Source organism: Eptatretus burgeri, chromosome 7 (assembly GCF_056783735.1).
Source record: "Eptatretus burgeri isolate ZD-2024b chromosome 7, Ebu_testis_v1, whole genome shotgun sequence".
NCBI classification, from domain to species: domain Eukaryota; kingdom Metazoa; phylum Chordata; class Myxini; order Myxiniformes; family Myxinidae; genus Eptatretus; species Eptatretus burgeri.
In genome coordinates this window covers 25,089,639-25,108,041 of record NC_140967.1, presented here as the reverse complement: position 1 = coordinate 25,108,041, position 18,403 = coordinate 25,089,639, and the positions used below count along the sequence as shown (strand labels likewise).

At 44.1% G+C, this 18,403-nt stretch overlaps 1 protein-coding gene across 5 annotated transcripts in view; it reads left to right on the top strand.

Moving 5' to 3' along the window:
- The first annotated feature begins 311 nt into the window (after positions 1–311).
- The window catches only part of LOC147022837 (E3 ubiquitin-protein ligase TRIM9-like), a 132,704-nt gene continuing 114,612 nt past the window's right edge, over positions 312–18,403 (top strand). The window contains exon 1 of one of the 5 annotated variants that reach the window (XM_085887710.1): positions 312–1,835. In XM_085887710.1, coding sequence (XP_085743836.1) covers positions 762–1,835 — 1,074 coding nt within the window. In that variant the 5' untranslated portion in view covers positions 312–761. The remainder of the gene's footprint in view (positions 1,836–18,403) is intronic. The other 4 variants (XM_085887707.1, XM_085887706.1, XM_085887709.1 and 1 more) reach the window with 4 other exon arrangements.

Genomic DNA, 18,403 nt, shown 5'->3' with positions numbered 1-18,403 from the left:
TGGGTGATGGTGGTGGTCGTATGGCAGCTTAGCTGCCGGGGTAGCTATCATTTCTTGAAGCGCAACTGTGTCGCTGATGCAGTGCCCCTCTACCAGTACACACACTGGAACTGGTACTCATTTCGCCAACCTCAGAAGGATGACGGCTGAGTCAACCGCCTGGTATATTAATTCAGCGGCTGACGGGGCTTGAACTCAGGACCCTTGGATCCCAAGCCACCACCCTAACCACTGAGCCAACACCAGGCTGCTTCGATGGGTGATGATACTGGGGTTGGTGCAGCTTCAGGCCTGATGTGCCGAACGGCCTCCTCCTGCGCCATGGTTCCCTGTGTGTGTGAACCTGGCTTCTCACGCATCGTGAGCCAGTTAGGGTTCAGCTGTGAGAATTCTCACAATCCAAGTGATAGCACAATGTGGTAATAATAATATACACAGTTAATGTGATGTGATAAATACACAAAACAAAATCCTTTTTTGGAAAACTCCCTTCAGACCGACCGAACAGCTCGTCCTCAGGAACGGCTTTTCTCGGCTTTAACGTCGTCAAAGCACGCAAGCCGATTTTTCACGGAGAATACATCCATCTTGAGTCGGTGAGTCTTCCAAATAGAGGTCGATTTTAATAAGATTTTATGTGTAACAATTATATCGACGACGACGACGACAATTGGGGTTTTCCTTCGATGGCTGTGGGGTTTTTTTTTTTCCTCACAGCAGCATCCCCTCAGGTTTAGAAGTGTCAGCCCAGCAAGATCTCGATGTCCACACACCCGGTTACATCCCGGGTACTCGACATAACCGCGAACCCTTCCCTCACCGCTGCGGAATCTTTCGTCCTCTTCTTCTTCATCTCTCATTCTGCACCTCCTACTCCGAATCTTCTCCACCGCTCTCACCAATCAATCTCATCCTCCTCCATTTCCGCGCTATCGTGCCTCCTCCGTCTTCCCTGGCTCAATCACCGATTTGAGCATCCGGAGCATCGAAGACGCGTATCTCCGGCCCTGATGGACGATATGGAAGAGGAGCTCAAGTGCCCAGTGTGTGGGGCTCTGTACCGCGACCCCGTCATCCTGCCATGTTCACACAACCTGTGCTTGGCTTGTGCTCGGAACATCCTCGTACGGACACCCGAAGGCGAGCCCCTTCCGAACCGTGCGTCTGCGGGTTCCGATTACGATTACCTGGACCTGGACAAGATGAGCCTGTACAGCGAGGCGGACAGTGGGTACGGCTCGTACGGCTGCTTTCTCAGCACGCCCGGCACACCCGGCGCTGTGAGCACGCCCGGTTCGGCGGGTCCTGCGAGTGGTGGCGCCGCCAAGTTGTCCCCGAACGGAGTGAGGGTGTTCCCTCCGGTCCCCGTGCAGCGGAACGCGTGCCTCACGTGCCCGCAGTGCCACCGCAGCCTCGTGCTCGACGAGCGCGGACTCCGGGCTTTCCCGCGCAACCGCGTGTTGGAGGCGGTGGTGGAGAGGTTCCAGCAGACCCGCTCCGCCACGCTGAAATGCCAGCTGTGCGACCAAAGCTCCATGCAGGAGGCGAGCGCCATGTGCGAGCAGTGCGACGTGCTTTACTGCGACGCGTGCCTCCGACGCTGTCACCCCGCGCGGGGTCCTCTCGCCCAGCATAGGGTCGTGCCCCCGGCGCAAGGTCGCGCGGCAAGGCGTCCCGCCGCTCGCAAGGTGGTCACGTGCACGGAGCACGAGCTGGAACATCATAGCATGTACTGTGCGCACTGCAAGGCGCCAGTGTGTTACCAGTGCTTGGAGGAAGGTCGGCACGACAAGCACGATGTGAAGGCGCTCGGTGGCATGTGGAAACTCCACAAGGTATGGGATGAATGAATGAATGAATGAATGCAAAGCTCGGGATACCAAAAGTGTGAAAAGAAGAAAACTCCGAATGATGTTGGGAGAATGAAAGTGAATGTGGGAGAGAACAATATCTACGATGAATTGATATGTCGTGGAAGTTATGAAGATGGTGTTGAGAGGAAATACTGCAGATTAAGATTGAGGAAAAGGAAGATATTGTTGACAATGAGTTGATGAAGAGGAGCGGCAGAGTGACAAGAGGAGGAAGACGACGATATTGAAATATATCAGGATAGGAAGGAGGAGGAGGACTGGAGAGAGAGATATATATATATATATATATATAGAGAGAGACAGAGAGAGACAGAGAGAGACAGAGAGAGACAGAGAGAGACAGAGAGAGACAGAGAGAGACAGAGAGAGACAGAGAGAGAGAGAGAGAGAGAGAGAGAGAGAGAGACAGAGAGAGAGAGAGAGAGAGAGAGAGAGACAGAGAGAGAGAGAGACAGAGAGAGAGAGAGAGAGACAGAGAGAGAGAGAGAGAGACAGAGAGAGAGAGAGAGAGAGACAGAGAGAGACAGAGAGAGAGAGACAGAGAGAGACAGAGAGAGAGAGACAGAGAGAGAGACAGAGAGAGAGACAGAGAGAGAGACAGAGAGAGAGACAGAGAGAGAGAGACAGAGAGAGAGACAGAGAGAGAGAGACAGAGAGAGAGAGAGACAGAGAGAGAGACAGAGAGAGAGAGACAGAGAGAGAGAGACAGAGAGAGAGAGACAGAGAGAGAGAGACAGAGAGAGAGAGACAGAGAAAAAGACAGAGAGAGAGAGACAGAGAGAGAGAGAGAGACAGACAGAGATATATATATAGATATATATATATATATATATATATATATATATATAGAGAGAGAGATACAGAGATACATACATATATATATATCTGCAAGATATATCGATATCGATCATTATGGACATCACCTCCGGATAACTCCAAGAGGGCCAGATCCTCGCGCCCAGAATTGTTTTACCGTCCTGGTGAGTTAAGCCTGGGAGACAGTGAACCATGCCAACAATACAACATATGTGTGTGTATATATATATATATATATATATATATATATATATATATATATATATATATATATATATAGATATATATATATATATATATATATATATATATATATATATATATATATATATATATACAGTGACCTGCAAAAGTATTCACCCTCCTCCAAAGTTGTCACGTTTTGATGCCACCTGAGCTTATTTTATGATGCTTTCAAATCAAATTTAGCAAGTGGAGTCTTCTCAAACTACTCCAAAGTGATAAAGCAAGAACATGCAGATAAAATGTGAACAAGTTTGATTAACAGAGACAAATCAGATGATTCTCAGTTGCATAAGTATTCAAACCCTTTGCCCAATTAATCTAAAATCACTTGACGAGTAAATTGTTTGTTTGAAAGGTTACAAAATATGTGTAATAGGTTTCACCTGTATGTAATCAGTGGTTTAACTTAAAATTTTAGCTCCTCCACTTATATAAGTAGTTTTTAGGTGCAACTTACTTGGTCAACTAACAAGGCATTGAATATGAAGCCCAAGGAGCTCTCAAAAGAAGTCAGACATAAAGTGGTGGAGAAGCACTGTTCAGGAGAGGGTTATAATAAAATTTCAGTCATTCACTTGTTGATGTTTCACAAGCAACGGTGTCGAAGGTGATGTTTGCATGGAACTTCAAGGGAAAGACATCGTCATCAAAGGGCAACAGTGGGCGGAAGCCCATACTCCAGAATCGTGATATCCATGCATTAATTTGAAGTGCAAAGCAAAGCAGGCGAGCAACATCAGATCAATTGACTGTAAATATCAACCTGGGCGTGAGTAGTTAGTGTCGTCAAAAACGGTCCGCTGAGAACTCCGCAGAGCAGGAAACCATACTCGGGTTGCAGTGCGCAAACCGCTCTGGCTATGCACGTTTGCGAGTCCAGGCAATGGACTACAGAGCAGCAAAGAAATGTGATGTGCTCAGATGAATCATTCTTCATCATGTTCTCACCAAACGAATCAGTATCTTCAAAAAATATTGCTCCAATAACATGCATTCTGAAAGCGGCACACAATACACCAATTTTTACCCCATGCACACGAAGCGAAAAGCGGGGTTAAGCAATTGGTTGAAGTCTCCATTCCACCATCCATCTGTCTTCAAAAGTCTGTTTATGATGGAGGGACAACTTCTTCAAATTGAATGTTATATTTTGAACATGAATCGGAAAACAAACCTGTTATTGTACACGCACTGTACTTTGTCTTTGAATGTCATGATTTCACAAGTGCAAAGAGGAGTGAGTTTTTTTTTTTTTTTAGCTCACCTGGAACACAGATCCAGTTAGCTTATGGGATGGCACGTCGTCCATCCGTCCCAAAATACAACTTTTTCTCTGAAACTTTTTCTCTGGAAGGGAAGGGAAGGCAGTGTAATGGGCAGGGAAGGGGTGTGCGATAAAATGTGCCCAAACAGTATAATTTTCTTTTGAACCACCAGGTTCCATATAAAACCGGGCAGAAGCATTTATTTAAAACCCACACTGTCTACCTGGCAAAGGCCTACCTGTATGCCTCATTGATGAAGAAATTCCCAAATCTCTGACTCCATGTTACGACGACAGACACAAATTGATTCAGGTTCCCAGGGACGACTGCACGATTTAGCGCATGCGCACAACATGCCAAGGCAGATGAATACAACCAATCAAGTGAGCATATAATTCACCAATATCATTGCATACCGGTCCGTGAATTATAGTAAGGATTTCACCACTTTTGGTCTCTCTTTCTGTCTCCTCTCTCTCTCTCTCTCTCTCTCTCTCTCTCTCTCTCTCTCTCTCTCTCTCTCTCTCTCTCTCTCTCTCTCTCTCTCTGTCTGTCTGTCTGTCTGTCTGTCTGTCTCTGTCTGTCTCTCTGTCTCTCTGTCTCTCTCTTTGTAGAAGTTCTTTATATCTGTACAAGTCTGCACTGTGTCCTTTATTGTGTCATACCGAGAGAGAGAGTGGGAATGAATGAATGTGAGAATGAGAATATCGATCATTATGGACATCACCTCCGGATAACTCCAAGAGGGCAGCGTGTCCCGAAAGACCACGGATACCCACTACAACCCTGCACTCGGGCCAGATCCTCGCGCCCAGAATTGTTTTACCGTCCTGGTGAGTTAAGCCTGGGAGACAGTGAACCATGCCAACAACTAAGCAGTGATGAATTACTTGGCTGAACAACCGAATGCTGCATTATGTGAGCTACCATTGCAATTGGAGTCTTGGACCAAATCACTCCTTTGCACTCACTGACTAACCTCTGAAAATTTGACAAAGATCTGTTCAGTCTTCTCTGGGAAAAACGGCGACATCCAAACACATACACACACAAATTGCTCCCATATAGGAAAGATATTTCAAAAAGTTGTGGACGGCTTATGACAAAATTATGTGGACAAGTTGGGTGTGTGACAATGACGAATTGTTTTGATTTTTGGTGAAGATCTGGATGTGGTTACAATAATATTTTTCAATCTTTAAAAATGATTCTTTGCCATTGAGAGATGGGACTAAAAGCAATATATAGTATGATGTTTGAAAAATATTGTGTACGAGGTATGACAAAACTTGGTGGATGAGTTGGTTTGGTGACAGTGACAAGAACAAGCCGATTGGATTTTGGCTCAGATCCAGATGCAGATCCGGTCTGTCATTGGGATACAAAATGTAAACTGTTCAGCCTGGCGGAGGTATCCGCTCTACCAAGTGCTGTTCAAGTTGATTCCTGTTACGATGATGAGTTGTGTGTGCGTGCGTGCGTGCGTGCGTGCGCGCGTGCGTGCGCATTGTTTGTCCTTCATATCCAATGTATGATATCAACAATTGACTGTACCATGGAGCATTTCATTTTTACCTCCACCACCAAAGGTGAAGGAAGTTGTGTTTTCACCCCTTCCTGTCTGTCTGTTTGTTTGTTTGTGTGCGAGATATTTCAAAAAGTTGTGGACTGATCCAGATGAAATTTTGGGGACAGGTTGGGGGTGTGACAAGGACGAACTGATTAGATTTTGGTAAAGATCCGGATCTGAATCCGACTACGAGAATTTTTTTTTAAGTGATTCTTCACTATTGAGAGATCGGGCTAAAAATGTTATGTAGCATGATATCTCAAAAAGTTGTCAACGGATTCGGACGAAACTTGGTGGACAGGTTGGCTGTTTGGCACGGACTAATTGATTCGATTTTGGTGAAGATTCAAATCTGGATCTGAATACGAGAATTATTTAATTTTTGAAGTGATTCTTCACCATTGAGAGATCTGGCCAAAAACGATATATAGCATGATATTTCAAAAATTTATTTGGCCCTATATTTTCTCATGGATCAGGCATTGCATGGTGGAGGTATACGCTCTACTGAGTGCCCTTCGAGTTACACGTGAGATGGGATCATATCGGGTGTTATTTGCGTTTTATACCCAGTTTTTCTTCTTTTTGCATGATTTCCAACACTGTATATACAACATGGATAGGTGCACACACACACACACACACACACACACACACACACACACACACACACACACACACACACACACACACACACACACACACACACACACACGCACGCCATAACCCCTTTCACACATTACGCATATACACTACTTGAGACACTCTCTTTCCTTCCCCAAATATTCAGTCTGAAATTAAAACTTTCAAAATTTGGTCCAAGGTGATATTCAAAACTGTTCAATTCAGTTTCCTATCTCAAGAACTCTTACTTCATCATGCTCTCTAATCCAGGTTAAAATCTCATATTCTCTGTTTTTCTTAACTATAGTTTCCTAATTATGTTCTTTCCTGGGTTGGACATGTTTTGCTTTCCGTGGCTCATTGTGCTGGACACCCAGTTTCACACTCCAAATACTGTGTGTGTGTTTGTCGATTGTCCGTGCAATTCATGTAATTTCATTGTCCGTGCAATTCATTCTCTCCTTCCGACATTTCCCATTAAAGTGGGATCAGAGGCTCATAGACTCTGCACTCTTGGCACGAGTCTTTCATGAACAAGGTGGTTAGGCCACGTGGCATTCGACTGAAGTTGGCAGGATAATCGAGTGCTGGCTATTGCTGGATTTAAGGTACTGCTTCATTTTTGTTTAATTATACATTTTTATCACTGATCAGAAGCTCTTGGTCAAGCCTGTATGTATTAGATGTAGGACAAGAACATTCAGTCATCAATGCACTTTTCCATGAATTACAAAGACATTGGTATAGAAAATGGACAAACGAACACAGCTCATCATGCTAGAATTATCAATTTTAATTCAATCCACTATGTGTTCATCTTGGAACAGCAAACAGTGTATTGTGCAAAACCGTCCTTGTCTTTCGCATAATCAATGTACAAGCTTGTCGATAACTCTTAGAACATTGTAGAGGTGAAATATGGTGCAAGAATGGATTTGTGTTGGAAATACCTATTTAACCAAAACTGCACTGGGAGATTTTGAGGTGTCCTGGGGGTGAGGGGGGGTACTTTGCCCCACCCCCTCAGATCTCGGCTGTAGATTGTCTAATGAACTTGAAAATTTGGATTCACATAGATTATCATGTAATGAACATGATGGTTTAATTAACTGGTTTATAATATGTTAATCTTTCTAATTGTTACCGAAATAATTATGCAATATGCTATTTTTATGCATTCTTCAGAGAAATCTACAATTCTGGTCATTGTATACATGAAATAAGCTAAAATACTCAGAATAGATAATTGGACAATTATTTTACATCAGCAACACCCTGCTGCATGTAACACTTATCGACATGTGTCACACATGCAATAGTTGCCGTTTTAGTAGGACATGTGACCATTAATTGTCATGTGACACCCGAACGGTAAGTCCAATTTGGACTTTTTTGGTATCAAAACGTGCGCCGGACTCGAGGGGAAAAAGTCATCAAAGGAGAATTCGAAATCCCCGGTGGTTGCGAAATTAAATTGCGAAAAATGTCGAGGTTAGGGGCACAATGCCCCCCCCCTTCCTCCACCATGCTTTCCCCGGTGCAGTGAGGGTCAAAAGAGAAAATGTGAACTTTTTGTTCACACAGGATTTAAGTGAAATGCAGAAGTGTTGTATAGAATTTTGCAAAAAAAAAAGTGTTCATTATGCATGTGGGAAGGAAACGAGCGGTTGAGAAAATGAATCATAGCATCTTGGGATGTCTCATCAATGGCATGCAAAGTACGCAGCCTCCAATGTCCTGATTTAGCTTCTTTTGCACATTGCCTTCAGAAGCGATGATCCATCGGGTTCATCATCGAGAAATAAACAGAGATAGATATGGAGAGGTAGAGAGAGATATGAGTTGTGGGAAGGGGGCGGTTGAACATCTGGCCGAACAATAGACGCGATCATGGGAGGAAGATGGCTGGACATTGTCTTAAAACAAAATTGCATATTGTAGCTTCACATCGGTGTGCATTATCTAAATATCCTTCTGCATTAGGTGCCTCTCTTTTCAGTGTGCATTTTATTGCTTTCAACACGCAACTTTCAAAATGATGTATGGATGCTCAATGAGACCTTTTGTGCATGCGCTGTGTGTATGTTTACAGTGATTTAGTTTGGCTCAACGGGCACTAGAAACGGACTTTTAACGTTGAATGTGTAATTCAAATGGTCTTTTAAACATAATTTTCAGCATTTAAAGGAAAGAGTGGCAATTTCAAAATGGTTTACCATAATTGTTCTGTTCCCGAATGCAAATCTGACTCATGGAAATATAGGAATACAGTCCGAGAAATATCCGTGTTTGAGAGGTGTAGTACATTCTAGTGTTGGCCGTGGATATAACACACACACACACACACACACACACACACACACACACACACACACACACACACACACACACACACACACACACACACACACACACACACACACACACGGGTCAACTTTTACCAATAGATGCAAAAAGTACAATTTCTCTTGTGGCTCTGGAACTAAACAAATTACATATTCAAAACAGCCTTCACAGCTCCTGTAGAGCCTTCCCCCTCTCTCAACATGATTAAAAGTAAATTTACTTACCCTGTACATGCACAAGCCCCAGATATGTCCCTCCTATTGCTGTCCAGAATAACCTAATCCAGATACACAGTTCATTCACTGAAAGCAATTCATCAGGGGCTTGTATAACACATGCCCCTCTACTCCACTTCCACTGACCCACCTGGTCAGGAGTTTGCAGTACGAGCAGGTGCCCGTTCGGTGAGCTGAGAAAGTTCTCCAAGTCTTTTGTTGTGCAGAAGCACAGCCCTTTCTCTCAGGTACTTTTCCAAATATCTTTCAGAAACTTGGTGAGCCGTTCCAAATAACAATCCTTATTCCGGACACATAATACATTTTATTTTTCCCAGATCTCTTCAGCTTCCTGAGGTTTCTGTGCATGCCGCACTGAGCATTTTGGGGTGGTTTACGTCATTTTGAAATTGCCGTATTGTCAGGCAAACACTGCAGTCTTGATGACAAACATGTACCCCTTAACTGTTATGATACCTGAACTATGTACCTCACCCACTATTGCTACTTGCATCCTGATCATCAGGCCACATACTATTCCGTCTGTGGTCCAGAAACATATCTAAAGACTTTGTCGGGAATATTGCATTGAAAGGAGGATAATCCTCTGATATATATATGTGTATGTGTGTATATATATATATATACCTTCTTCTTTTGGCTGCTCCCGTTCGGGGTCGCCACAGCGGATTATCCGTATGATCCGCATAGTGATTTGGCACATGTTTTACGCTGGATGCCCTTCCTGATGCAACCCTGGTCGCCTCTTACGACACAGGGATATGGTACACCTATTTTAACCGGGGTATACACCTGCCCAGTGCACTGGTACTCATTTCGCCGACCTCGGAAGGATGACAGGCTGAGTCAACCCCCTGGTGTATTAATTCAGTGGCCCAACAGGGCTTGAACTCGGGACCTTTTGGATCCCAAGCCGCTGCCCAAACCACTGCGCCAACACCAGGCTCATATATATATATATATATATATATATATATATATATATATATATATATATATATATATTTATATATATATATATATATATATATATATATATATATATATATATATATATATATATATATATATACATATATACATACATACATTACACACACACAGGCTACACAAAGCAAATCTTTTCCACTCACTACAACCCCATATGGGGTGGTCGAACTGCAGTATCACAGTCATGAGAATATCATTGCCCTCTCAAGAGGGCAGCTTGTCTGGAGCGAAGCACTGAAGGCCTTACTGTGGTGCTCAAGTGTTCAATGATAAGCCCTTTGTATTTCGGAACAATCATCTTACATCATGGCTTTTAAAAGCTCCATTGTGTTTCCCTCAAAAACTGGCAGGGCCAATTGTTTTCATAGCAGCAGTGTTATTTTATCTATCAAGTAAGGAGAACATTAGCAAAGTGCTTCGTTTTTTGGTAAATACATCACCATAACATGTGTCGAGACTTTAATGCACTCTTCCTTTAACCCAAAAACCACACGCGACAATCCGCTGGGTCGTCATCGAATACAGTAACACACCATCAGCCTGCATTTATCAGCATTTTGTTCTGACACCTGTATATAGTCTTCTGACACCCATATCTGATGTTTTGACACCTGTATAAAGTAAATAAAATGTGTATAATCTTTAAAAGAGACTGCAGCACAGTCATGGCAGATTTGTGACGTCCATGCTATATACAGTTCCGATAACCGATCATGATTTCGATAATCAAGTGACATGCAAGCATGAACTCTAGTATCAGAATCCCAATTATTGACCCAGTTGAGTCTCATTTCGGGAAAAATCTTTGTCATGATTTGGTGGTAAATTCTGTTTTAATGAACAAATGTAAACTTGACAAAATGAATCGTGAAATTCAGAATATTGTTTTGATTTTAATTAATATCAAAGTATCCATCCAATTATTTTTGACAAATTAAGTGAAACCCGAATATGGCGAGTTAAGTACTATGATGGCATAACAAGAAGTACATGTCAAAAGTTCAATGGAGAATTATTTATATTAAAAAAATTGGCTGGAGAGGGGGGGGGAGTACTGAACAAAAGTGTTATTATGCCTCCACCTATAGGAGAAGGGAAGGCTTATAACTGTTTCTCCAATTCGTGCCCCCAAATTTTAATGGTACCCAGGAGGTTTCGACCCCTTCGAGTACTAAATCACCATTGAGGATTCTGCTTTTTTTTCTGCCTATTTCCGAACTGTATCTCGGATCTTGCTGGGACTTTCGGAATGAAATTTTGCATCAATAATGGGAATGGAAAGTATGCTGAGTTGACAATTTTTTGACCTTGACATAATTTTAAGGTCATGACCTAATTATGGATTAACATTTTAAACCAAAACTCAACCAAGGTTTGTCCAATCAGAACGAAATTGCCCTCTTGAGATAGCCGAGAGCAAGGAACATTTATGCTTAATTTACATGACGCTTACGTGCCCGTAAAAAATAAATAAATAAAATAATAATAATAAATAAATAAACCACACAGGCCGTTTCTTCGCTCTCACGTGCCCGTACGTGCGTGACCCGGAAGTTCGATATTATTCGCAGTTCCGATTATTCGCAATTTATTTTAATACCCAACTATTCAATTAGCGCCAACGTATTTTACCTTTTCGCAATGTCGTGGCAAGAATAGCCTGGTGTTGGCGCAGTGGTAAGGGCAGTGGCTTGGGACCCAAGAGGTCCTGAGTTCAAGCCCCGTTGGGACACTGAATTAATATATGTATGTGTATGTATGTATGTATGTGTATATATATATATATATATATATATATATATATATATATATATATATATATATATATATATATATATATAAATAAATATATATAAACCAAGTCGAAAACACCAGGGGGTTGACTCAGCCTGCCATCCTTCCGAGGTCGGCGAAATGAGCACCAGTTGTACTGGGCCCGGTGTATGCCCCGGTTAGAATAGATGTACCATATGCCTGTGTGTCGTAAGAGGCGACCAGGGTTGCGTCAGGAAGGGCATCCGGCGTAAAAACCTATGCCAAATCATTATGCGGACAACAAAACGAATTTCCATACCGGATCGGTCGAGGCCCGGGTTACCAACGACCGCCACCGGTACGGTGGTCAGCAGGGTACCAGTGGAAATTGTGCTACTGCTGGGCGAAGGAGGAGAAGGAGACGGGGAAGGCGAGTCTGGAGGCAGTGGGAGAGGGGGAAGGGTAGAAGTGTGGAGGTGAGAGTTGGAACTCTGAATGTTGGGACGATGACTGGCAAAGGGCGAGAGTTGGCTGATATGATGGAGAGAAGAAAGGTGGACATACTGTGTGTACAAGAGACCAAGTGGATGGGGAGTAAGGCGAGGAGCATTGGAGGTGGTTTCAAACTGTTCTACCATGGTGTGGATGGGAGGAGAAATGGTGTCGGGATAATCCTGAAGGAAGATCATGTCAAGAGGGTATTGGAGGTGAGGAGGGTGTCTGACCGAGTGATGAGTGTGAAGTTGGAAATTGAAGGGGTGATGATGAATGTCATCAGTGCATATGCCCCACATATGGGGTGTGAGATGGAATATAAAGAAGATTTCTGGAGTGAGTTAGATGAAGTGGTGGAGAGTGTATCCAAGGATGAAAGAGTGGTGATTGGAGCAGATTTCAATGGACATGTTGGGGAAGGGAATAAAGAGGATGAGGAGGTGATGGGGAGGTACGGTCTCAACAAGAGAAATGTGGAAGGGCAAATGGTGGTAGAGTTTGCAAAAAGAATGGAAATGGCAGTGGTAAACACGTATTTCAAGAAGAAGGAGGAACACAGGGTGACATACAAGAGTGGAGGAAAGTGCACACAGGTGGATTACATCTTAAGTAGGAGATGCAACCTGAAAGAGATTGGTGACTGTAAGGTTGTGGCAGGGGAGAGTGTAGCTCGACAGCATCGATTGGTGGTCTGTAGGATGACTTTAGAGGTGAGGTTGAGGAAGAGAGTGAGGGCTGAACCAAGGACCAGATGGTGGAAGCTGAAGGAGGAAGACTGTTGCGTGAAATTTAGGGAGGAGGTGAGACAGGCGTTGGATGGTGGTAAAGATGGGTGGGATGATTGGGCAATGACAGCAGAAGTTGTGAGGGAGATAGCTAGGAAGGTACTTGGTGTGACATCTGGACAGAGGAAGGAAGATAAGGAGACTTGGTGGTGGAATGAGGAAGTACAGGAAAGTATAAGGAAGAAGGGGTTGGCGAAAAAGAAGTGGGATAGTCAGAGAGATGAAGAAAGTCGGCAGGAGTACAAGGAGTGGCGGCGAAAAGCAAAAAGAGAGGTGGCTAAGGCCAAGGAAAAGGCATATGACGAGCTGTATGAGAAGTTGGATACAAAAGAAGGGGAAAAGGATTTATACCGATTGGCAAGACAGAGGGACCGAGCTGGGAAGGATGTGCTGCAGGTTAGGGTGATAAAGGACGTAAATGGGAATGTGCTGACGAGCGAGGAGAGTGTGTTGAGAAGGTGGATGGAGTACTTTGAGGAGCTGATGAATGAAGAAAATGAGAGAGAGAGAAGGTTGGAAGAGGTGGAAATAGTGAATCTGGAAGTGGGGTGGATCAGTAAGGATGAAGTGAGGACTGCTATGAAGAAGATGAAAAGTGGAAAGGCGGTTGGCCCAGATGGTATACCAGTGGAGGCATGGAAGTGCTTAGGAGAGATGGCAGTGGGGTTGTTAACCAGATTGTTTAATAAAGTCTTGGAAAGTGAGAGGATGCCGGAGGAGTGGAGATTAAGTGTAATGGTTCCGATTTTCAAGAATAAGGGTGATGTGCAGAGCTGTGGAAATTACAGAGGGATAAAGTTGTTAAGCCACACCATGAAGTTGTGGGAAAGAGTAGTGGAAGCTCGGTTGAGAGGAGAGGTGATGATTTGTGAGCAGCAATATGGGTTTATGCCAGGAAAGAGCACCACTGATGCGATGTTTGCTTTGAGAATGTTGATGGAGAAGTATAGGGAAGGCCAGAAAGAGTTACATTGTGTGTTTGTGGATTTAGAGAAAGCTTATGATAGGGTGCCAAGAGAGGAGTTGTGGTATTGTATGAGGAAGTCAGGAGTGTTGGAGAAGTATGTGAGGATCGTGCATGATATGTATGAGGACAGTGTGACAGCGGTGAGGTGTGCGGTAGGAATGACGGACCGGTTTAAGGTTAAAGTGGGATTGCACCAAGGATCGACTCTGAGCCCTTTCCTGTTTGCAATGGTGATGGACAGGTTGACGGACGAGATCAGACTGGAGTCTCCATGGACCATGATGTTCGCGGATGACATCATGATCTGTAGGGAGAGTAGGGAGCAGGCTGAATCGAGCCTTGAGAGGTGGAGGTACGCACTGGAGAGAAGGGGAATCTTAGTCAGTAGGAGTAAGACGGAGTACATGTGCGTAAATGAGAGGGAGGGTGGTGGTATGGTGCAGTTGCAAGGAGTTGAGGTGGGGAAGGTGGATTGGTTTAAATACTTGGGATCAACTGTCCAAAGTAACGGAGAGTGTGGGAGAGAAGTGAAAAAGAGAGTGCAGGCAGGATGGAGTGGGTGGAGAAGAGTTGCAGGAGTGATTTGTGACAGAAGGGTAGCTGCAAGAGTTAAGGAGAAAGTATACAAGACGGTAGTGAGACCAGCTATGTTGTATGGTTTGGAGGCGGTGGCGCTAACAAAAAGACAGGAAGCGGAGCTGGAGGTGGCAGAGTTAAAGATGCTGCGATTCTCGTTGGGAGTGACGAGGATGGATAGGATAAGAAATGAGTGTATTAGAGGGACAGCGCAGGTAGGGCGGTTTGGAGACAAAGTGAGAGAGGCGAGATTGAGATGGTTTGGACATGCGTACAGGAGGGAAACGGAGTATATCGGGAGAAGGATGTTGAAGATGGAACCGCCAGGCAGGAGGAGAAGAGGAAGGCCAAAGAAGAGGTTCATGGATGCGGTGAGGGCGGACATGCGGGTGGTTGGAGTGTCAATGGAAGATGTGGAGGATAGAGCGAAATGGAGACAGTTGGTCCGCTGTGGCGACCCCTAACGGGAGCAAGCCGAAAGAGGAAGAAGAAGAAGAAGAAGCAATGTCGTGGCAAGGAAAAACAAAAAGAGAAGAGAAGAGAGAGAAAAAAAATTTACTTCCTGGTTCGGAGCATACCAGCACTCTGATGTTCCCGAAATTTATACACCGTCTAATATGAAAACGATCATAACTTGGGCTATTGTGTTTATCTATAAATGCGCATAAGAAATCGAGAAACTATTAGAATACACGAAGTCATCACTCTCCGGAAGCCCGTACGTTGTAACCCGTAATGGGGAACGTGGCTGAGCTTCCCTTCCCCATCGGCCACGCCCACGCAACACCGTGTCTTCCCATTGGTTTGGTAAATAAATGGCCATAACTTGGGAAGCACTTGTCCGATCAATATCAAACCTTGAAAAGGCACATCCTCAGGTCCCCAGCAATATACCTGGCAAGTTTCAATTAGATCGGACCAGTGGTTGTCGAGAAACAGCGGTCACACACACACACACACACACACACACACACACACACACACACACACACACACACACACACACACACACACACACACACACACACACACACACACACACACACTGCTGGAATTATAGATAGATACATCTCTTCAGAGTTAAAGGTCAAGGTGAAATGGCGGTCTGAAAAAAAACAACTTCTTTTTGTCGCTCAGTTTTGCCAATGCAGAATTTCAAAGACCGCTTGGCCTTCCAACATGTTCTTGCATTATATTATAGTGGAGCTGCACTGAAGTTGTGCACCTGACATTTGATTAGTGTCCTTGACCGACTTTTTTTTCGAATTGTGACTTAATTAACAAAAAACACCTTTTTGATCATAACTCGAATAGTTTTCCTCTGATTTTCATGTTTATCAGGTTTTTTTGGGTAAATTTTAGATGGGGACACATTTTCTTAATTTACACTCTATCCCTAAATGTTGAAGGTCAAGGTCATATGGTGGCCCGAAAAGAATCTGGCCATTATTGGATCACGGGGTAAGGGTAAGTTGTGGGTGATCCTCAAGGGTAAGCCAGGGGAGCGTGAGGAGAGTGAACGCTTGTCGATCTCAGATCGATTTTTTTTTTTAAAGTTATTTTTTAGATATCTCTACACAAAGGATGTTATCGGCCTGTAACATAATCGAATCAATCACCATTCTTCCAGCACCTTGAAACATTTGGAATGGTGGATCTTGGGTCCAATTATTATCGAGGTTGTTGTTACACGCAGACCATTCTATTATTCTGAAACAGCGTGATAACGTTGGTTTGTCAGCCAACACACATTTCTTCCATTGGATCAGTCTTCTCTTGTCAATTACAGCACGACTGCGTTTGGCGTATTTGGTTCTTGCGTGAAATTAGGAGCATGTACTGGTCGAGAAAATCTGATAGCATGTGATGCCCAGTGCATGTTCCTGTCGTTTTATTGTAAGATATTGGATATTATATATATATTTTTTGTACTGTCATTTCCCAAGATGCTTTGCCATTCCCTGTTATCTGACAGGATGGTGCAGACACAGCTCACTTACTTTTAGCTGTCTAGTCTGAGTTTGTTTTCTGAGTAGACTGTAATTCGCTGGATTTGTACTTTGTCGGCAGGGCGATGCATCACAAATTGTGACATCCTTCAGATGGACGTTAAGGCGGGTGTCCTGTCTCCTGGCATTAGTTGGCAGATTTTAAAGATCCCATTGTGTCTTTTGCATAGAACAGGCAAATTACCGCCGGCACCCTGAATAAATTCCAAATTCCTGTCCAAATCTTCTTCAGTCGAATGGTCAAGCCTATCCAGTCAGGTCGAGAAAGACTTGGGCCAAAAACTTTGCCCTGCAACCCCACCAGAAGGTGGGAATAATTGCAGGTGCAGTAGTACTTACTAGTAGTAGTAGTAGTAGTAGTGGTAGTAATAGTAGTGGTTTACTTTTCACTGTTGTTCATGATCCTGAAGCTCCTGAAGCTCCCAAAGTGTATAGGTTATGTTTTCACCCCTGTTTGTCTGTCTGTCTGTCTGTCTGACTTTCTGTCTTTCTGTCTGTTCGCTGGATATCTCAAAAAGTTATGGACAAATTCGGATGAAATTTGGTGCACAGGTTGGGTGTGTGTCAAAGACGAATTGATGATATTTTGGTGAACATCCGAATTCGGACCTGGATACTAGTTGTCTGTAATTATACACAAAGATATATAATTTTGTAAGTGCTTGATCACAACTTCATGCTCCTTGTGAAAGCTCTTAGATTCTTCCACGTAGCTGTGTTGAGAGTCAAGTATTAACAACACATGACATACTGCTTTGTGAAGTGGAATGCCTCATGATTCATTCCAATAGCTTCAATAGAGGTGGTAAATGAAAGCAAAATTACAAAATTCCAGATGGGGGGATGGGTGGGGTGGATTTCTGGTGAGCCATTTGGGTTTTGCTTCATTTACATTTTCCAACAGTGACAAAATATGATATCTGCTGGGAAGATAAATTTTGGCTTGAAATTATTATTGATTGGTCTGTGTAATTAAAGAATGTTAATGCACGAGTAAATACAACCCGTTGCTTCGCTGATGGGTAGATTAGAGGGGGCGGGTGGGGGAGAGGGAGAGAAGAGGGAGGGGAAGGATAGAGAAGGGATGAAAGGGAGGGAGAGAGAGGGGGATAGAGGTGTGAGAGAGAGAGAGAGAGAGAGAGAGAGAGAGAGAGAGAGAGAGAGAGAGAGAGAGAGAGAGGGATTGGGTATGAGAGGTAGAAGGGTGGGATAGGGGTGTGAGAGGTAGAAGGGTGGGATAGGGGTGAGAGAGGCAGAAGGGTGGGATAGGGGTGAGAGAGGCAGAATGGTGAGAGAGGGAGTGGGGATTGATGGAAGTGAAGGGAGGAGAGGAGGAGGAGGAGGGGGGGGGGAGATGTGACGCCCAGCTGAACGTCCATCCGAGGGACACACATTGATGAATCACCCTGCCTGTGTAACACCGGGATATCAGTCTATAGTTGAGTCGGGATAGAAACCCAGGAGAGACAGCGGAGTCAGGTCAGGTTAGATCTGTGATCTGCTACAGGTACCATGTAAACCTGTACTAACCTGTTCCATGGTCGGGTTGTCGGCGACTAAACCGTCTCCCCCACCAGGTTTTCTGGTGAGGAGGGTGTTTGGATATGGACACCCAGCAGGATTAAAAACAAAACCTGTCAAAGGTGGAGGAGCTCCTTGTGAGCCAACGGCCATCCTTATCTAGTGCCCAATTGTGTCTGCGGACGTCCTCCTGCAGTTGGGTTACTTTTTTATTAGGAGGTTGGTGGCAGGATTTGCACTCCGGCCACTGTAACACCTTTCATTCCGCAAAAAAATCTGAAAACCCACTCCGTTGGAGTACTTCCTGTGCAGCTTCCCTTCGCAGGGC